Source organism: Macaca mulatta, chromosome 1 (genome assembly GCF_049350105.2).
Source record: "Macaca mulatta isolate MMU2019108-1 chromosome 1, T2T-MMU8v2.0, whole genome shotgun sequence".
Lineage (NCBI taxonomy): Eukaryota > Metazoa > Chordata > Mammalia > Primates > Cercopithecidae > Macaca > Macaca mulatta.
The window spans coordinates 183,541,630-183,564,273 of NC_133406.1; the positions used below are offsets into that span (position 1 = coordinate 183,541,630).

Here is a 22,644-nt window from a genome sequence, read left to right on the forward strand (position 1 = left end):
TAGCAGCCTTGAGTTTTTTTAGACAGGCACTTTAAGGGCGACTAGGGCCATCCTAGGGACGTGGCTTTGATCTGTTAGAAACTCAGTGTTAGTGGGGCCAGGCTCACTGGCTCACGCCTGTAATCCCAGCACTTTGGGAAGCTGAGGCAGTTGGATCACCTGAGGTCAGGAGTTCGAGACCAGCCTGACCAACATGATGAAACCCTGTCTCTACTAAAGATATAAAAATTAGCCGGGTATGTTGGTGCATACCTGTAATCCCAGCTACTCTGGAGGCTGAGACATGAGAATCACTTGAACCCAGGAGGCGAAGGTTGTAGTGAGCCGAGATTGGGCCATTGCACTCCAGCCTGGGCAATAAGAGAAAAATTCTGTCTCAAAAATCAAAACAACAAAAACAGAAACTCGGTTAGTGTTTATTCACATCTTTCTAGGCCAAGATTGAGGCCTAGTCAAGAAGAGGGCTCAGAGGAGCCAAGTAGAGCTTGGTCAATGAGAGAATCTTTGTCAACAGTGCATCCTACTTTCCATTGCTGGTCTATTATGATCCCTGCACCAGCTCTGCCAAGTAGGCTAACCACTGACATTCTTATATAGATTCGTCGGTGGAAGCCTAGACAGGTTAAAGATGGGTGGATAGATCATGGGTCATTGCAAATCAGAATAGCAAGTCTTCTGAGCAAAGGGAAAGCAGAGAAAAAGAGGCTCAGGGAGCACAGAACAGAGGCAGCTAATCCAACTGGAGATGGAAACCCTTTCAGTAGTGCCAGTGCCAGTCCTTCAGTGGCTCAACCCTGAAACCTCAACAGAGTTTTCAAAATGACATGCACAGGCTTCCACATTTGGGCTTGGGCCCAACTCTCCTTCTGATTGCAGTGAGAGGTTGCTCTGGAAAGTCATACAGAAGGGCCCTACAGGTGACCTCAGACAAACACCCTCTCAACACCCTAGTCTAGAACCCTTCAGAATTTTCTGGAGCTGCCTCCTTCTGCCCTGGCATTTGCACCTACCGCTGTCTGTACCTTACAGTGTACTTCTCTCCCCTTCTCCCTTGGTGACTCCTTATTTCTTGTGAATCAGCCCAAATGTTTTCTCTTCCCGGCAGCCTGCCCCAGTGAGGCTAACTGCCCTGATTACGTGCTCCCCCAACCCAGGCTCTGCATCTCCATCTCTCTGAGAACTTGCCATACCCTGTTGCAGTTGCCCATGCACATGGCTGTCTCCTGCAGATCATGTGTCCCTGGAGGATAGGGACTGCTACTGGTCACATGTGTTTTCTATGCCCTGTGCCTTTGTGGCATGCAACCCACAGCAAGCTTTCAGGGGTTGTTTACTGAAAGGACAATGAATGAAAGATCCAGGTTACGTCGCTCTGTGCCCAGGGTTCTTGCTGGCCCTCTCAGATCCCTCTCAGTCACTTACCTCTGGCAAACACCCAAGCTTACCATGCAGCCTTCAAGGTGGTGCTCTGAAACAGTATCCCGCAAATGGGGACATCAACAGACAGCACAGATCTTTGACTTCCCCAAGGTCTTACAGTGGAGAAGAAAGTGGCAGAGCCAAGGAATGACCCAGACCCATCCAACACTGACACACATGCTCACTCATCAATTTCACTATAGGGTGTTATAAAGCCTTATGCTATTAGTTAGGAAAACACATCCAGTTGTCTCCAAAAACTGCCAGTGCAGCTAATTAAACAAAGAGACACATTGCCATCACCACTGTCACCACCCCCCCCGCCATTCAGGATTTTTGTGTGTTTTGTTTTGTTTGTTTTGTTTTGTTTTGTTTTGATAAGACAGAACCCCTGTCACCTGTTACTGTAGAACTTTGGCAGGCGAGAATTCTACCACTGAACCACCAATGCAACTATAGAACTTTGAATGAATTTCTGTGGGTCACGGACTGTAGACCAGGAAGCAGGGATTAGGCAGCGAGGGAAGGCAGGATTTATCTTCAGCTCACAAACACTTTGCCAAACTGTCCTCAGACCAGAGAGTCTGCTTCTTTTATAACCCAGAGCAAAAGAACAGTTGCTCAAGTCCAGCTGCAGCCTGGCCAGGGCCCTCAGACCCTCTCCTCAGCAGGGTAAGCCAGGTTCATTTGTAACCATCTGTTTGCCTATGAACCAACCTCCCTGATGCTTCAGCTGAGCATCCCTTGGCACACTGTGTTAGAGAGAGCCCTAGGATATGGCTTCCATCGACGGCACCCAGCTGAGAGGGACAGCTCAACACACTGTCCTCGAACCTGAAGAAGGACTCTATTTGCAGCATGTGGTAAGGCTTAACTGCAGCAAAGATTAACAGCAGGGTCAATTAGAAAGGAACTGACAATTTCAACCACTCCAGTTTTTTAAACTGGTCTTCAAAATTCTGCATCCCCTGGCCCCTGCCTGTCTTGTCACCTTCAAAGACTGTGACTCACTGCCCAGCATTTTATGGTCTAATAATCTCATACTGATTGCAGTTGCCTATATAACATGCTGTTTTATGGCTCTGCAAGTCTTTGCTATCCTTCTGGATGGAACATCTTGATCCCCACTGCTCCCACACTGACTAATTTTTATCTAGTCAGTTCCTACTAATCTAGTCACTTTAGGCCTCCATGCTTACCCTGGCTATACCTTTACTACTGCATAGGCACATAGGTTCACTCCATGAACCATTACTGCACTCTGCCACTCCCACCAAGTGTCATACACTGTGCTAGGAGCTGGGGATGTGATGGTGAGCCAAAAACAAACACAGGAGCACTTTCCTGGTCTCTGCAGTCTCGTAGAGGTGGCAGATATTAGCCAGGTAATTATACACATGAAGGGATCATTACAGACTGTGGTTTGTGTTAGGAAGAAAAGGAATGGTTTCTTTGAAAACAGTAACGAAGACACCTGACCTCCCTTCTCTGCTGTAGAGTGTGAGCTCCTCAAAGGCAAGAGCCTGGCCAGTGCTTTGCATCCCCAGCACCTAGCACAGTGTTTCTGGACCAAGGCAGATGCCCTGTTACTAGAGTTGAGTCCTAGGGGCAAATCAGAGCTGGGCCAGTAGCAGGCGGTATTCAACGCAGAATGCCTAGGTATTTGATGCAGACAGCCTAGCTTCTTCACATCTGCCCTCACTTGAACACAGCTGTCTCTAAGTCTGGCACAGAGATGAAAATCTATGCCAGGAAGGAGGGACAAGAAGGCAGACAGCTGGGCAGAGGTTGATGATCACAGCGCTAAGGAGGTGACCTGATGTAATAAAACGGGCATGAAGCTTGGCATCAGACTGGCCATCAGCCTCAGTGCTGAATTTCACCATTGATTAAACATTAGACAAGTTGCTTAATCCCCCTGAACCTCAGTTTCCTCAGCTCTAACAGGAAAATGGTAGAACTGAGGGTAAGAATGTATTAATCTGTAGCAATTTTGCCTGCTAAGACCCTAAGGTAAGTTGAAGGAGATGGCTACAGAATGGTGTTTGGTGCATTTTCACAAAAGGGGGCGATCTGGTGCTAATTTCTTTTACTGACAGTTCATTTTCCAAGGCAACAGCCTAACAAATCATGGGGCCAATTAGTGTAAGAGAAACAATTGATCCTTATACTCAGAGTGCTCAGCCCACCACCTCAGTGGCTTGGTGGTGTATTTGGGGACTGCTGCACAGCACTAAATGGGAAATAATTGGATGGATGCAGCTATAAATTGCATGGCGCTGCACTACACTCTGTGCTTCTGATTTAAGTAGCAAGTTCTGTCAGTAATAAAAAAGGAAAAAGGTTTGTTATTCTGCATTGAAAAGCAGAGCAGAGCTGGAAGGGATCATTCCTGCCCCTTCATTTTACAGATTGGAAAATTAAGGCTCACTGAGGGAGCAGAAATGAGACAAAATACGTAGAATTTAATTTCATGTTGGTTTCCTTTAACCCTTGTCTCATCAAATAAACAGTTTATCTTTGCAAACTCCTTAAACAAAGGGAACTGAAGATAGAAATAAGAGGATGGCTGTATTTAGTTTCCAAGGGCTGTTTCTCCAAAGTACCACAAACTGGGCAACTGAAACAACAGAAATGTTTCGTTGTACAGTTTTAGAGCCTGGACATCCCAGATCAAGTTATCTGCAGGGATTGCTCTTTCTGAGGGCTGTGCAGAAGACTGGTCCATGCCTGTCCCCTAGTTTCTGGTGGTTTGCTGGCAGCCTTTGGCATTTCTTCTGGACATATCACCATGATCTCTGCCATCATCTGTATATGACCTTCTCTCCATACACATGTCTGTGCCCAGATTTCCTTCTTTTATAAGGACACCATTCATACTGGATCAGTGGGCCACCCTGTATGATCTCATCTTAAATAAATACTTCTATAATGACTCTGTTTTTAAATAAGGTCACTTTCTGAAGTACTGGATTTTAGGACTTCAGTATATGAATGGGGGTTGGGGGCATAATTCAACACTTAACAATGACAAACAATTTGGATAGCAGAATATTTGAGCTGGAGAGCAACTACCATTTACTAAACAACCTCTGTGCCAGGCGGAACACTAGGAACTTTACCAGCATAATCACATTTAATTTGTACTCCCATTGAATGAACTTACAGATGAGGATACTAAGGTTCAGAGAAGCTAGGTGATTTGTCCAAGTTAACAAAAGTAGCACACATCACATGTGGGTTTCAGATGCTGACCTGTGTCTACTCCAAATCATGTCTTACCTCAGCACCCTCAGAAGTCATTGTTTGTCACGACCACCACCTGCTATCCACTCATTTTATAAATGAAGGCACCAGAACTTGGAATCCCAGTCTTCTCACTCCTAATGCAGCATCCTTTCCACTGGCTGCGTTTTAGTCAATTCACTTTTTTGTAAGTTTCTGTCTAGCATGCAAGACGTCATTGTGACCAAGGCAGAGGTTAATTTCAGACTGGGTGCAATACAAAAAGTCATTTTCTATTAAATCTAATGACCTCGTTTCTGCAGTGACTTGTGGCAAAACATGCTGTTTCATTTCCATTCAAGCGCACTCATTTACCTACTTTCTATAATAATTTTATACCATGAGCTAAAATGTTAAAATCATTGGTTACATTACTAAACACCCACAATGGTTATTAGGATTCTTCATGCAGAAAGAAACAGAAATAAAAATAAGAATTTTAGAAGAATGAAACTATAGGCCATTAAAGTACATTTGAAACTGTATTCAAGTGCACAGAGGCTGCCTGGAGTCTGGAGCCAGCCATACCTGGCAGCAGTCCAGGGTCTGCCTTATGGGCTATGTGACCTGGGGCAAGTTACTTAACCCTTCTGTGTCTCAGGTACCTCCATAGTAAAGTAGGGAAAATAATAGGCAAGGTTGTTGGGTGAGTGGAAATGAGGATTATATATGTAGAGTACCTAGCACAATGCCTAGCATATAGCAGGAACTCTGCGTAGCAATACCTCCCCTTTTTTAATGTACTGAAAATAAAGTCTGAATTCTTATGCATGTTTGGAGAATCTTCCGAGTTTGGGAATCTGCACCCCGACCCACCCAACCCCTGGCCCAGAAAGTCAGGAGTACAAATTGTTTCCATACTTACTCAGCCTGAACTTTGAAAAATGTTGTTGGTGAAAATAGAAAGGTACTGGCTGATAAAAAGGAACAAGATGATGTCTTTTGCAGGGACATGGATGGAGCTGAAAGCCATTATCCTCAGCAAAGTAACACAGGAACAGAAAACCAAACACCGCATGTTTTCACTTGTAAGTGGGAGCTGAACAATTAGAACACATGGACACAGGGAGGGGAACAACACACACTGGAGCCTGTTGGGGGATCAGAGGGAGGGAGAGTATCAGGATAAATATAGCTATGCATGGGGGCTTAATACCTAGGTGATAGGTTGATAAGCGAGCAAACCACCATGGTACACGTTTACCTATGTAACAAACCTGCATGTCCTGCACATGTATCCGGGAACTTATAATTAAATTAAATTTTAAAAATATGAATCACATAAAACAAAAAAAGAAAGATACTGGCTGACGTGTATTGATGCAGGCCATGGGAATACAAGAAGGAACAAAGGAAACTGGCAACTCTAACATGAAGCACTTCTAAGCACATGTGTCTTCTTAAAGACTCCCTTATGTTTTGGACCAATGGTTGACTGAAGTGGAAGTGATAAAGGTCTTTTGTCTGCAACTGACTTTCAGTTAAGTCATTGAAGTGTTCAGTAGCTTGGTTTCTCCTGTTCTCAGAGAAAGGGAGAGGGAGTGGAGGGAGAGAAAGGAACACGCTAAGATTTAAATTTTTTTCCAACTTATCATGAAAATGCTCCAACAAAAAATGTAAAAGGATAATTCTAAAACTTAACCTTTTGCCATATTTGCCTTCTCTGATTCTCTCACTAGATAGGTTAAAAGATCAATAGATAAATAGATAGCTGGATAATAAATAGTTATATTAGGTGTGCTCATAGCTACTGGGGTTTCATTGCTTCTAGGTCCTTTTGGCAAACAGTGCTAGGAATATGTATTTTCAATCAAGTTTGTATTGATATTTCCAATTCAAATTTAACATTACAGAGTTATTTCTTAAGTTTTTAAAGTATTTGTGTCTCATTTTTCTTTCACTGAAAATCTTGTTTTTTTTAATAGCAATGTATTTATGTTTGTGCTTTATCTTAATGTATAACCAAAGACATTTCATGATTATAATTCCAATATTAATTACTACTAACAATAAACCAGGCATACACTTGCATGTCAGTGAAACTTGCTCAAAGCCCAGATCAGCCTCCTACTCCCTGGGCAGGTCACTTCTCTCTGAGCCTGTTTCCTCCTGTCAAAGGTAGCAATAATGATGATTACTATATTGTTCAGAAATCTCTCAGTTGCAAGCAATGGAAAACTCACCTCAAAAAGTCTTAAGTGAGCAACAAAAGGAATTTATTTACATAACTAGAAAGAAATTACAGGGTTAAGTGAAAATCTAACCTGAGAGAATCCAGGTTCTCAGATGACATCATAAAGCTTGAAACTAACTTTTAGCTCGTTTCTTTTTCTGATGACTTGATTTCCAAGTGTTTCTTTTTCTCATCACCCTTTAGCCACTGCAAGACCATTATCCTGTGAGCTCCAAGGAAGTCCTCATCTGAGGAAACTACTCTTGGTGCTTGAACATTAAATTATGTAGTTATTAGATTGAGAACTTTAACTCAGTTGCCTGGGAGAAAGACCCAAAGTGCAAAGAACCTACCATCTACCAGATGCTCTGCTAGACATGTTAAGTGATCTTCCTTATATCCCTATGAGAAAGGAATCATTCCCATTTTACAGATGAAGAAACTGAGCCTCAGTGAAATAAGGTGACTTGTTCATGGCCACAAAACGATGGAGGAATTCAAATCCTTCTATATATACTACATGCCTTCTGGAAATGGGGAAAGGACAGCACAATATACAAACTCTATGTTTAGTAAAATAAGGAGCTCCCCACTTCCATATATGCACATGTAGTGCCAGCTTTAGAGAGCCAAGACTGCATCCTACTCATCTTACTGTCTCCAGAACCTAGTGTACCTTAGCACCTAAGGGCTTTTGGGGAATGAATGTGAGTTGAATGAGACAGAACAGGTATTCTATCCCGTTACTAACTGTGATTATACGTAGCCACATCCTTGATCACGGGACATAGATTTCAGTTGAACCCCAGTGTTAGGAAACTAACACTGAAGCAAGTTTCCTTATTTAAGGTGTGTGTGTGTGTTTAACTTCTCTTTAGCAAAATATGCTTCGTTGTCACTTTGGTGATTGCTAATTGATAAAGCACACCTGGCTCCACTTTGCCTGTTAGACAAATTTAAGCCCAACTCACAGGTCTGAAATACCCTCAGCTGGTTAACTAGTGCATCTCCTTATTTTTATGCAAGGAATTCATGCACATCTTTCTAGACTGGTGTGTGTATAACGTATGTTTAGAGAGCTGCTAAGACGCAGCTGATTTTTTATAGCTGTTGTCTAGTTATAAAAACTTTAAAGAAATTAAAGAAATGTTGAGAACAAAAGAGGACATGAGTATTTACTGAATTCCACCTCCTCATTTTAATTGTTGACAAAACAAAGGCTTAGAGAGGAAAACGGATAGGGAGTCAGTGGAGTTGAGAGAGAGACCTGGACACAGAATCCTGCTGACAGACTCATTCATAATAATGTTTACTGACAAATTTACAGAGACAAAGGAGAATGGCAGTTGCCAGGGACTGGGAGGAGTAGGGAATGGGGAGTTGTTTAATGGTAGCATGGGTTTGGGAAGACAAAAATTTTCTGGAGATGAATGGCAGTGATAGTTGCAGAACAGTGTAGATGTGCTTAATGCCACATTACTGTATACTTAAAAATGGTTCAAATGGTAATGGTAAATTGTATGTTATGTATATTTTACTACAACAGTAAAAGCATAGATGTACAAAACCCTTATCGTATGTCAGGCACTGTACTTGATCCTTAGGCTAAGATGATAAGAAAATAAAATGTTGCTGCTGCCTGCCTGGAGCGGCCTCTAGTAGTGGAGACAGACACTGATCAATTCATCCCCGTACATAATGGCAACCTGAGGGGTCTCTCCCACTCCCAGTGGAAAAGTCGAGGAAGTAGAGAGGACTTGTGTCACGGGCACCTGGTCTCTGCTGGAAGGTCAAGGAAACTTGCAAAGAGAAGAGACATCTCTGCTGAGATCTGAATGGGGGAAAGGAGTTGAGCTTTCTAGGTCACTGGAACAGCATATGCAAAAACCTGAGCGTGGTGCATTTGAGAGACTGTAAAACACCAAGGTCGTGGGGAACAAAGGAGCATGTAGTGAGTCAGCATGGGGAAGCAGCCAGGTCATACAAGGGGCTTTGCAGGCCCTGGCAAGTATTTTGATCTTTACTCTAAGAGTGATGGGTAGCTTTTGCTGTGTTTTAAGTACTAGAAAGATGTATCGGATTTGCCAGGTTTTCTTAATCTCTTCATCCTGTGGTATGACTGTCAGAGGAGAGGCCAGCATAAGTAGATGAGGAAGGACTGAGGATACTGCAGTAATCCGGACAGGAAATGATAGCTGCGTGACCTGGCATCTGCTGGTAGAGATGGAGAGGAGTAGACAAAGTGAAAGTTATTTGGAAGGTGATATTGACAAGACGGACTTGGTTATGGGGGATAAGAATGAGGGAGACTGAATGGGCTCAAGGAGGGTGAGGTGATGGTGCATGCATTAAATTCGAATATGAAAGAAAAAACCATCTTATGTTTTTCTTTATTAAATAGCATCTTGATTGTAGCAAAAATTAGCATAAATAAGAAGAAAATTACTAGTAATTCCACCACTCAAGAGAGAACTCTTGTTATGTACACATATATGGATGTGTGTACATTTTTTCAAAAACAGGATCATATTGAACATACTATTTTATAATATGCTTTTTTCACTCAACAGAATGTTGTGATTGTATTGTCACAGCAAAAAATACATAGTTCCACAAGATAATTTTTTCAGTACTGTGTACTATTTCATCTTATAGCAAATGCATTTTCTTCAGCCAGTCAGCTAATGCTCAACATTTTGGACATTTCTAACTTTTCACCATACTAACAGCACTGCAGGGAATATTTTGTACTCAAGTTTTTGCCCAGATATCATGTTCTTTCTGGATAAATAAAGAAGAATCATAGACCCAGTGTATGCACATCTTTAAAGCTCTGAAACATACTGCCAAGCAGCCCTGCAGAAAAGTTGCAGCAAATCACACTTCCACCAATAACAAAACACCTATAATGGCTGACAGGTACCAACCTTTACAAATGTGCCTTGCACTATTCTGGTCACTTTACATATATTAATTTACTCATCCTCATAACAGCACCATGAGAGAGATACCATTATCATCCTTACGTTACATGTTTCCTCACACTTTAGTCAATACTGGGTATTATCTTTTCTGTATTTTTCATTCTGGTGGGAAAACTGGTATCTCATTTCTATCTATTTTGTATGAATCAATTTAATATTTCCAACAGCATTTTGGGTTCCCATGTCATTCTTTGTATTATACAAAAAGAGAAAAGAAGTCTCAGAAAGTTAAAGTCATGTGTGCAAAGCTACACATCTAGTAAATGGTAGAGCTTGTATTTGAATTGCATTTCTTCTGGCTCCAGAGTCCATATCTTTCCTCCATTATTACACTGCCTCTTCAGCAAGAGACTACGTTATTTGGAAATCTGGTCTTGTCCTTGAGTAAAAACTTCTAGATTTCAGGATGCCAACCCAGGGAGCACTTCCCTCTGACCCGCTCTATTGAGCGTTTGATGATGGGGTGCCTGGGGGCTGGTGCAGAGGTTGCCTCATTGGCACCACGATGCAGCAAGCACATCCAAAAATATGTTAGAAAAGAGAAAGGCCTTTGTAATGAGCCTGGGCCTCCCTTTGTCTTGTGAGGTTTTAACTACTGTAATTGCTTGTAGTATGAAGTACTGTTTTTTCATGTATCTATTTTTATTCTGTGTCTCTCTGCTTTTCTGTTTTTTTGTTTTGTTGTTAACTCACTTGATTCCTGTTGGGTATTTTTCCTGTGAATAGTATTTTCTTGGGAAAGCATACACTCTTACACACACACACACACACACACACACAAATAATATGAAGGCAAAAATAGGGTAGAATTTATTCTTTAAAAAAACAACTAATGGTAAAATCTTCAGCAGATGACTTTCTAATCCATACTGTATTTAATTGGCTGTATTGAACCACACTACAAATTAAGTCTTCTCTGTAATTTATTCTGTCAGACAGTAACCCTCCAAACAATTTGATACTTCATTTAAACATTGGTAAATGGCTCATGGAAATACAAAGAAAAAAAGATTTAATGATGATCAGATAAGAAATTCTCTGTTCACAGAATGAATCCTATGTGAAATGTTATGAATTAACCTGAGTCATTTATTCATTGAACATGTATTGAACATCCAGCATATGTAGGGCCTATCTTAAGGTGACTTGGTCTTTCTTTCTTTCTTTTCTTCCTCCCCATTCATTCCTTTCATCCTGTACTTCCTTTCTTTCTTCCTCCCTGCCTTCTGTAGCACTTACTGTTCAGAAGGTGCAGTATTAGGAGAGGGGGTAAGATTAAGAAGAACCAGAGGTGGATCTTTCTCTGAAGGGCCTAACATTCCTGAAGGAGAGAGAGAGAAAACATGTGCATAGATGTTCCCAACAAGGTCCTGTTCTCAGAACCTAGCTGCCTTCACACATTCAGTTCTGTCTAAAATGCCCATTCTTCCTTATTTTCTGGAGATTTCCCGTCTATCCTTGGAGCCTCAATTCAAGGTCACCCCCTTTGTCGAGCCTTCTCTGATGCCCTTCCCCCATTCCTGCCCTAAGCCTATGTGACACACTGGGTACACTTTTAATATAAAGCTTGTTGTATTATATTGTGATTGCTAGTTTCTTTGCCTACCTGTTTTATGAGATTGTGAACTCCTTGAAGAAGGGACTATGTTTTACTCATCTGTGCAGCCATAGCACATAGCAGGAAACCAGCAACATAATAGGCACTCGATAAATACACATGCTGTGAGTAACTGGATGAATGGATAAATGCGAAAGAAGTACAAAGCATCCTGCGTAGGACAAATATAATGCAGTGAGATCTAGGGATGGGAATTATTACTCAGGGAAATGGGGTATCAGGGTAGGTTCCTTGGATGGGCAATATGTCAGAGCTCTGCCTTCAGTCATAGGTACACTATAGTTCTGTGAGCTGATGAAGCGCAGGCCATCTGCAGAGAAAACCATGTGAGTAATAGCACAGAGGTGGGAAAGTACAAAATTCAAAGAGAAAGTAAAGAGCTCCTCCGATTATTTGCAGCACAGGTTACCTGAAGCTCATGCATAGGAAGGTCAGAATGGATTGAGGACATTGATACCTGGATTGTCCTTGGAATTCTTTAGTGATGACTTTTAGACCATGATGCGAAAAAGAGTTCAGGACGGGAGGGATACATGAAGCTGTGGCAGAGAGCTAGGGTGTTACTGAAGGCTCTACTTTTAAGACAAATACCTGCTTTGCTTTTGGCAGTAGTTTAATATCTAGACTAAGTTTTCCCAAGACAATAACTGCTTTCAAAAGGAAATGTGGAAGAGGGGCAACCAACATCTGCCTTTTTTTTCACCCTCTGCCTCCACTCCGGCTGGTATTCTCTGGTTGTTCTCACAGCCACCTCTGGAACTACCTGCAAGGCCCCAGGAACTGACCACAGAAGCACTCCTGGGATGGAGCAGTTGTTATACCCTAGTGGGTATAACAACTAGCAGCCCTCGCTGTCGGTGCCTCCTCGGCCTCAGAGTCCACTCAAGCCATGCTTGAGAAGCCCTTCAGCCCACCACTGCACTGTGGGAGCCCCTCTCTGGGCTGGCCGAGGCCAGAGCTGGCTGCCTCTGCTTGTGGAGAGGTGTGGAGGGAGAGGCGCTGGCCGGAACTGGGGCAGTAAGGGGCTTAACACCTAGGCCAGCAGCTGTGAAGGGTGCGCTGGGTCCCCCAGCACTGCCTGCCCGACCGTGCTGCACTCGCATTCCCGCTGGGCCTCAGCCGTCTCCCCACGGGGCAGGGTTAGGGACCTGCAGCCCACCATGCCCCAGCGCCCCCGCCCCAGTGGGCTTCCACGAGGCTGGAGCCTCCCCAAGGGGCGCCGTCCCCTGCTCCGCGGTGCCCGGTCCCATGGACCACCCAAGGGTTGAGGAGTGGGGGCGGCCGCAGGGGACTGCCAGGCAGCTCCACCCATGGCCCCTGCACAGGATTCACTAGGCAAAGCCAGCTGGGCTCCTGAGTAGGATGGGGACTTGGAGAACTTTTATGTCTAGCCAAAAGATTGTAAATGCACCAATCAGCGCTCTGTGTCTAGCTCAAGGTTTGTAAATGCACCAATCAGCACCCTGTCAAAACGGACCAATCAGCTCTCTGTAAAATGGACCAATCAGCAGAATATGGGTGGGGTCAGACAAGGGAATGAAAGCAGGCTGCCTCAGCCAGCAGTGGCAACCAGCTCGGGTCCCCTTCCATGCTGTGGAAGCTTTGGTCTTTCGCTCTTTGCAATAAATCTTGCTGCTGCTCACTTTTTGGGTCTGCACTGCCTTTATGAGCTGTAACACTCACTGTGAAGGTCTGCAGCTTCACTCCTGAGGAAGGTGAGACTACGAATCCACCGGGAGAAATGAACAACTCTGGACCGGAAGAACGAACAACTCCAGACACGACACCTTAAGAGCTGTAACACTCACTGCAAAGATCTGCAGCTTCACTCCTGAGGCCAGCGAGCCCACGAACCCACCAGAAGGAAGAAACTCTGAACACGTCCGAACATCAGAAGAAACAAACTCAGGACACACCATCTTTAAGAACTGTAACACTCACTGTGAGGGTCCGCAGCTTCATTCTTGAAGTCAGTGAGACAAGAACCCACCAGTTCTGGACACACTAGGACCAAAGGCTGCACCTCACCTTGCTGCCTACGGATGCTCAACAGGTGCCAGAGACAGCCAATTCCTGAGAGTAAACTTCAGGGCCGTGCTGTCTTGACCTTTTTCTTTGAGAGCCGGGTGGCCGGCCTTTACCCCAAGCCTTCTGATTTATGACCCTCCCTGACTTCGGATACCTGCCTGAATCTAGAACATTCTCAGTTCTCTCCCCTTACCCAGTTCTCTTCTTCCCTTGCCTTCCTCATCCCAACTTATCAAGGGATCATCTTTTTGTTGTTGGTTGAGAGAACCCAAAGTCTAAGGAAAGGAGACTTTGATTCTATGTAATCGGGTTTCCTTTTTTCAATGCTTTGTTATCCTGAGTAGGAAAAACACCTGGGTTTAGTATTGGTCCTGGCATTTCAATCTCTGACCTTCAGTCCCTTCATGAATAAACTCAGGATTGATGTTTAAGGTTCCAACTGTCTTTGATTGTGCTGATAAAGTCTACTTGAAGACGTGGGGTAATTTTGAGGCTCAGTGAACAAGAATTTTCATGATACACTCTTAAGTTGCTAAAGCGAATGTGATAATGCAATTGTGGGATTAGCAGAATTCTAATGTATTTGTGTTTCTAAGTATCTATGTTACGTCTGCATGGTTAAGGTTGGAGAGAAGGAAGACATATCCCCTCACTGACTCATTTCCGAATGAATGAGACACGTTCAGAGCAATCCTTTTTAACATGTCATAAAATTAACTATGAGAGAGAATAACGTTACAAATATCTTTAAGCACTGCACGCTCACACACACAGCTACACTCTGCAAGGCAGTATTAGGTATCATCAGGCATTAAAAATGTTTTGATTTTAAAACACTTAATGAGGATTCCCAGATAAATTAAAACATCTCCATCTGCTGTCTTGCCTGGTAGGTGATATTTTACCATTACACAATCATCTCCAAATCTAATTCCACCAGGAAGACTTCTAATCGCAGTTTAATTTTAGAGCAATATTCTACTTGGCAATCAATAAGGCACTGTCGTCAAACTTTGATTTAATAGGAAACGTGGATAACATTCTCCACATTGTGCAGAGAGAGAGATACTTTCAGGAAAGGAAGAGAAGAACGTCTTTGTCTCCCACTTTTCCCTGCTGGCTACCATTCTAGCGCACAAAAGCCTGTAAATCAATGCCCCCATGTTGCGCGAATGTAAATCTCATCAATTTTACATCATTAACACCATGAAAAAGCTACCACTCTTTGAGCAATTTTCCTCTGCTAGCTAAATATGTCCTCTTAATAAAACAAAAATTAATGGATCCTAATTATTTTGCTAGCAAATATGTCCTTCTCCGCCAACTTATTTGTGTCAAAAACCATTAGACTCACATATTCGTTTTATTGCCACTGGAGAGACTAGGGTAACTGGGCAGTCATGCCACCATTAAAGCATGATGTCCAGTGGGCAGTGGGCAGGGTGGGCAAGCATGAAGCCAAAGAGAGAGTTCTAAGAGTAGTCAGAAAGGTTAGTGAATAGTCAGACCCTGGAAATTTAAGGTAAGGCAGAAAATTCTACTGCAAAAAATGATTTATGAGGTCAAATGCCTGGAAAGATTGCAACCGGCCAAGAGGTGGACATTTTAGATCAGTGGTCATCTAGGCGATGACCATCGTGAAAGCCAGAGGCCCACTGTACCAGGAGGCTGATTTTGTAGTGGGGGGTCCTAATGGCTTAAAAGGATTTGGGAAGATAGAATAAGAGCTTAGAGAGTATCTACTCCAGTGGTTCCCAATGTTTTTGTAACTAACTTCTCCTGTGTTAACATTTCTCTCTCCCTCCATGGACTCAGTAATGGGGAAGATTCTGTCTACCAAAAAAACTGCATTTGTAATCATCCATTTTCCTATTTGGACTATTTAAACCATAACTAATTGCCAGTAAGATAATATACTCAAATATGAGTTAAGGAATATTAGCAACACTTAGCTGATATAATTCCAAATAAATGGCCAGGTGCAGTGGCTTGCACCTGTAATTTTAGCACTTTGGGAGGCCAAGACAGGTGGATCGCTTGAGCCCAGGAGTCTGAGACCAGCCTGGGCAACATGGCGAAACCCCATCTCTACAAAAAAATGAGCTGACTGTGGTGGCATATACCTGTAGTCCCAGCTACCCAGGAGACTGAGGCGAGAGGATCACTTGAACTTGGGAGGTGAAGGTTGCAATGAGCCAAGATGGCACCATTGCACTCCAGGTTGGGTGACAGAGTGAGACCCTGTCTCAAAAGAAAGAAATTCCAAATAAACTTGGCATTTTCATTTGCATGCACATAGAAAAGTATAGACTTATTAGGAGTAATTATAGATTTCTGTTTAGCTTTTGAGATTTTGAAAAGTGCATGGGGCCTCTTTTTATTACACTGAATGATCCCTAAGGATCTAGGGCTTTGGGTTATGAGCCATTGATCTGGTACATACCTCCCATTTACTAGAGGGTTAAATTTGAGGTACACAGGGATACACTGGGTACCTTGTGTTTACACAGTAGCTAGAATTCAAGCCTCCTAATACCCAGTATAATGAAAAGGCTCTTTATAAGGACTTTAAACATACCATGAGCACCCAGATGAATATACAAGCCTTTACAGAGTACTGTTGAATGAGGATTGTTTTAAGTAGGTTTAGTATAGGAAAATAACCATAAAGATCACCATTACCCTATAGGATGGTGAACATTATCTGTTGAAGCTCAGATAATGAAGGCACAAAGGTCAACTATAAAAGATTTTCAAATGACTAATTATCAATCTCAGTTTACTTTAGTTCAACAACTATAATCCAGCCATAGTGCAAGGTGCTAGGATGACAGGGATAAGGAAGACAGAACCAGGTGGGAAAGACAGACAAGGAATCATGCAAGTATATCAGAGAAGGAAGACCTGTGAGAGTAAGGAAGTCCAGGGACCAACATTGAAGGAATTCATCAGTTCAGTGTCATTAGAAAGTAAAGTTCTACAGAAACACAAATGAGGGTGGAATTATTTCCCCAGGGAGAGAGAAGGCAAGCCTTGTTCAGAGGAAGTTTCACACAGGTGATACTATTTCCTATGGCCATTGAAAGAGAAATAGAATGTGGACAAGTGAATAAAAAGAGTTGATGTTGCAGACAGAGAGACCTAGCAATGAAAAGCCTGAGAGATATGCATAGCCCCACCTCTACCCCCAGTGGTGACTTTGGACAAAACAGAGAAAGGCATTTATTCCTCAACACACTCTATCACCATCTGCTGGAAAAGTGTTGTCACCATGCACATCTATAGTTCTATGAGTGTTAACAATACTCCCTGGAGTTGTACAGTGTACATCCTCCACCACAGCACACAGAGTCCCTGAGAATTTAAGTAAATTAAATATCAATCCAAAAGTTGGACTGGGATGTGTCATGAAAACAAGATCAAATAGAAGCCTACCCATTGAACTAAACGCTGGCTCTAGCAAGCTGAATAAAGCCACCATTGCAGATGCTTATTCAGCATATGAACAATCCTGTGTTTCTCTCTGGTCACAGGATTAAGACCGTAGAGAGAAGCCTCCATTTCTCAAGGGCAGGCGTAGCTCTTTTTCTTTCCATCTGGACTAAACAGCTTTTCCAAAGCCCTTCGGGCCTGTTCACACATAGCTGAAACACATTTCTTATTGATCAACAGCTCGAAGGGAAAGTCCCCTGAAATATGTTCTTCATTTTTTTCTCTGATAGGCCCTTCAGCATCATCATGCTGTTCATGAAATATCCTACATTGCAAAGGACATTACAGATCACCGGGCCTTTGGATATGTTTGTGGGAAGGAAGGGAATCACAGATTTGTGGCCATAAAAACAGCCCAGGCGGTGAGTATCCCTATCCAAGAAGGGAGCCTTCCCTTGGAACTCTGGGAGGACAGTCCTGTGACTCCGTTGGTCTTTGAGGGCGCACTCTGAGATATGACCAAGCAATGCATTTCCACTGAAGTTGATGCTCACATTCCCATCTAGAAAAGATAAACAGCCTTGAAGGAAGGAAACATGCTCATACCCATCCAGTTTATTCTTTTTCTTTTTTTTTTTTTTTTTTTTTACTAATGGGTATTTCCTAATGACTAATTATTTTCCTTTCTGATTAAACTGGATGGAGGCACCGTGTACACATAAGTTGCCTTGTGTTCATAGCCTCATTTAAAAAGAAAATAAGAGAAAACAAATAGCTGTTTTGCATAAGGCCTACTCTAATTTTATTGTATTCTAAATCACTAATAAATAAAAGCAATGCCTTTGATGCTTATGATTATTATGAATTTGCAAATATAATTAGTTGAAGAAATGAACTTTAGCCTAGATGCAATTTGCTAAACCAGTATAAACAAGGTAGAATTAATTAAGAATGGAATGCTTTCAGATTAATAGAAAAAGGAAGGGCTGCGGGTTGTCGCCGCAAAAACAAAAATTGGTTGCTGCATCTCAGTACCATTCCCTTATGATATGCCTTACCACCTTTCACTCCAGGCTGAACCTGTTATTCTGGACTTGAGAGATCTCTTTCAACTCATTTATGAATTGAAGCAAAGAGAAGAATTAGAAAAAAAGGCACAAAAGGATAAGCAGTGTGAACAAGCTGTGTACCAGGTATACCTGTGAATTTATCCTTGCGCTGCAGATCGGGCTTCAAATAAACACATGTAAAAACTGACAGTCGGGCCTTCTCTTCCTGCTGCCAAGTAGAAATAAACGAAGATGAAAGATTCCTGTGTAAATTACAGTACCCAAAGCAAGCCATTAGAAATTATCCCTTATTCTCTTAAACTCTAGACATGTTGGATGAAGTGAAATCTCGAATCCAGAGAAAGATTTCAGGGGTGGAGGACCCAAGAAACACAATTGCTTTTGCTATCGTTAACAGTGGGGTGGAGGTGGGGGTGGCTCTAAGGGTTTTGACTTTTCTGTGTTTTTTCTGCCTTGATGACCCACCAGCCTCTTCTGCCCAGAGCTGGTTTCTTTACTCTCCTATAATTTCTGAATGCAGTCTCACATCTCTTTCTTTATGTCCTCTGCTTTTTACCCTCCCTCTCCTTATTCTGCAATAGACAATATTGGAAGAGGATGTTGAAGATCCTGTGTACCAGGTAATTTCTGAAACTAGTTGGGGTTTTAGATTCAAGAGTGACTAGACCTGTGCCAGAGCCATTTTGTCAGAAACCTGAAGAATCCACTGACTGCAAAACCTGGAGAGAGACCAAGATTATTTCTGAGGGCGAGGGCTGCCAGCCCCTCCAGGAGCAAATTTCCATAAAAACTAACAGAAGTTTGGCCGGCATCGGTATCTTGGGATTTGGAGATCCGCTTCTCCCTTCTTGCCTCTGCCTCGGCCCCCTTCACAGTCTGTAGAAGTTTGATCCCAGAGCTGAATGTTTTCAAGAGTCTCTTGAATATTCTGAGTTCATTAGAGAGAATATGAATAATGAGGTGGCTTCTCTGAGTTAAGAACCAGAGGTGGGGGCTGACGTTTTGGTAACATTTCAGCACAGACCCAAAGGATGGTTTCTAAGCTTTAGAAAGGCTACGAGGAGGGCTCTCTGACCCCCGATGGGGCAAGCTGACCCTCCGATTACCTGGCTCATGCCATAGGAACTGTTGGGAGGAAGGAAAGAGTGACCTTAAAGACACTTCTGCCCCTAGCTTTCTCTGGACTCTCTTCAAGATCTGCAGCTCAGTGGTGGGTAGAGAAATTATCTCTCTTGGGGTCAAGTATGTGGTTTGTTCAAACAGAGATGCAGAAAAAAAGGGAAAAGACAGCCTCTCCCTCCCCTGTGCTTATTCTCAAGGAGAAAGAGAAGCCCAAAAAAATGACTTTTTGAACACAAAGGAAAATCTTGAACTTACAGTTCTAACTGGGATGCATAGGTGTTCTTTGTGTGTGTGTGTCACATACATATTTTATATAAATGCATATTTTCACACAAAAAGCTGGTACTGCTACAATGAAAGTAACATAATATAGATAACTTGAAGTGGAAAAAGTATCTAGTGTATATGGCAAACCAAAGCCAAAGATGCACGTAATGACATGCTCTTGCTTGAGAATACTGAGGGCCGAGGATTTGTATATAATATGAACTTCACCCTCTGGCTCACTGGCTTGCACAGAATGAAGAATAATAGCCTTTTTGAAATGTCTCAGTCCTGCAGAGTCTAAAACATGCATGTGGAAACATTGATTTAATGTATTTTAAAGTGAGAATGTAAAATAAGGTGATATTTATGGGATAAAGGAGTTTGGGGCCGGGCGCGGTGGCTCAAGCCTGTAATCCCAGCACTTTGGGAGGCCGAGACGGGCGGATCACAAGGTCAGGAGATCGAGACCATCCTGGCTAACATGGTGAAACCCCGTCTCTACTAAAAATACAAAAAACTAGCCGGGCGAGGTGGCAGGCGCCTGTAGTCCCAGCTACTCCGGAGGCTGAGGCAGGAGAATGGCGTGAACCCGGGAGGCGGAGCTTGCAGTGAGCTGAGACCTGGCCACTGCACTCCAGCCTGGGCGACAGAGCGAGACTCCGTCACAAAAAAAAAAAAAAAAAAAAAAAAAAAAAGAGTTTGGGGCTTCCAAGCTCTTCAGAGTTTGTTTAGGATTTTGAGCCTTAGGGGAAAAGGGATGCCCCTCAACTGTAACCCATACTTTACAAAGTGTGGGATCCCAGGCATTCCAATGAGATAGCATTCATACTCATCACTACCAACGTATTCAGATATTACTGAGACAAATTGCCATTGAACGAAGAGGTTATATCTCCAGAAAGATCTGCAGAGGCTCAATGCAATCACTGCTGAAATACTGACCAGCAGACCTGTGCAGTTTTCCTTAGGAAAGGCAGGAATGTACAAGGTACATTTTGTTTCAATAATTCAGTTGTGTCTTTAAGGTGTTTTCTCTTGTGCCTGCTTCTTAAATGCTCACTGTGATTTGTATCTTAATTTCCAAATGCTTGTTTTTCCTTTCTTCTTTTTCACCTCTGACCTTTCCTTTCTGGCTGCTCCTGTAATAGTACATTGTGTTTGAGGCTGGACACGAGCCAATCCGTGATCCCGAAACGGAAGAAAACATTTATCAGGTATAAAATTGCTTGCCTCTCTTACCATTGCACCACTACTAGTAAATGCGTAGATACACTGATAGTCTAAAGAACCAAGGGTTCTGTTGGTCATTCCAGGCTTGTTAAAATATCTTTGAGAAAATTGGCTTCTAGTTCCCCAGGAATTTCCCAGTAGTTTTCATGCCTTGTTGTTGATGTTTAATAGCCAGTTAGGTACAGTGTTTCACTTTTGAATGGATCTTAACTATTTTAAGTAGAAGCAAAAATAAAATGTTCCATTTTACCAAAGTAACACATTGGAGAGCTGGTGTCCGTTGTACAATTAGGATCCTTTATTTCTCAAAAAATTTTGCTCAACAAATTTCTTAAGAAACCAACTCCACTGCTGAAAATAAAGCACAAATTTAATTTCAAATGCTATGTGAAAACAACATTGAGAATATTAACTGAATGAAAGTACAGCTAAAGGCTTTACCCTTGTTTTTAATTGTGCAAAGAAAACGAAACTTTTTAAACTCATTTAGTTCTCACGAAGATATTATAAACTAGATATTTTAGTTCTGTTTTTATAGGGTGAGACTCAGAGAAGCCGAGTAGCTTTCTCGGGGTTGTACAACTATTTAGAGCCAAGATTCAAACCCAGGCATGGGTGTGAAGGCGAAGCTCTGGCTCCTTCTGCCATGGTCTTCCACCAAAGTGTCTGTGTAATTGCAGCATAGCAGCACATCAAATAGATATGATGACCTGCAACTTTTCACTCATTAGTATTGTAGTCCCAATTTGAAATAGAAACATTATAGGAGAAGAAAACATTTTAATGTATTTAATAAGTGATTTTGATTTTGTTAGTTGTGTGCTCTATTCTGCCTTGGGTTTTTATTACTTATATAATAAAAGTAAAACATTTTCATTTTCTATCAAATGCATAGAATTCTAAATGACTAAAATATAATGTTAGTTCTACCAAAAACTTGTTTTACAGTTGTCAGCCTTGTTGAGTAATAATCTGAGTATTTCTCTCCACTGGATCTATCTGGATTCCATTCAAATGTGAGGTTGTGCTTTGAGGTTTTGTTGAAAGTCGTGGCTTACCAAGTATCTTTAATAAGAAAAGTTACATTTGTCCTGAGTGTCAGATTTTAAAGTATATACAACCTTACAGTATCTGAATATGAGGAGGAAAAATCCATTAACCAATCATCCTGGGAAAAGAAGGCCCCTTTTGAATAAAAGGAAGCTTTGCAGTATTAGAGGTTTCTGAATCCAGACTTAACTATAGTTGGCAGGGCTCCCGTTGAGCCCTGTGGGACTGCAGTCAGGGCCCAGTGGGGAGGGAGACATCCTAGTGTATTGGAAAGACCTGCTTTAGCTGGTGGAGAGCTGGGTTGTAGTCCAGGCTCTCTTGCCAACTACCTTTGGCTGAGTGGTAGTGGGCAAGGCACTTAGTTTCTCCCTTTATAAAACAGATGAACAGTTTTTCCCTAACTCAGAAGCTCATGTGTAGAATGGAAAGAAGAGGTGTCATCATGGGTCACAGAAAGTGGAGTCTGGCTGTGTGGATTCAGTATTTTAGTACAAGTACCACTCAGCCATTAATTGAATTGTCAAGTATTTTTTTTTTCTCTGGGCTTCAGTTTACTCATCTGTAAAATGAGCAAGTAAAATACAGGGCTCTCCTCAGGCAAGACCCTTTTCTGTTTTTTGCAATTACTGCTTTACCATAGGACTTTGATTTTTTTTTTTTTAAGAGAAGCATGTTGGCTTGTTTTACAGGATAAGAAGACTCAGAAATGGTGGAGGTGGGAAAATTTGCATATGCACATGCGCTGATGGTGGGCCAGCTCTGTGAATGGGGTTTAAGTGCAATATCTTATGTCTCACAACAACCCCATGTGGCTTGAATCATTATTCCCACCTTACAGATAAGGAAAGTGAGGCTCACAGAGATAAGGTATCTTGCCCAGGGTCCCAGAGCTAGCAAGAGGTAGAGTCCCCATTGCAGGTCCCTCTGACCTCTGTAAATAAAGAAATAAATCCTGAGGCTGCTCTC

The 22,644-nt window shown here is 42.4% G+C and overlaps 1 protein-coding gene across 27 annotated transcripts in view; it reads left to right on the plus strand.

Annotated features, from left to right (window-relative positions):
• DAB1 (DAB adaptor protein 1) overlaps nucleotides 1–22,644 on the plus strand; it is a 429,613-nt gene that overhangs the window by 336,110 nt on the left and 70,859 nt on the right. For 18 of the 27 annotated variants that reach the window (XM_077955718.1, XM_077955585.1, XM_077955664.1 and 15 more), the window contains exons 5-6: nucleotides 17,230–17,361; nucleotides 18,013–18,132. In XM_077955718.1, coding sequence (XP_077811844.1) covers nucleotides 17,230–17,361; nucleotides 18,013–18,132 — 252 coding nt within the window. Of the gene's footprint in view, nucleotides 1–17,229; nucleotides 17,362–18,012; nucleotides 18,133–18,590; nucleotides 18,630–20,546; nucleotides 20,613–22,644 lie in introns of all 27 variants that reach the window. The other 9 variants (XM_028833300.2, XM_077955628.1, XM_028833282.2 and 6 more) reach the window with 1 other exon arrangement.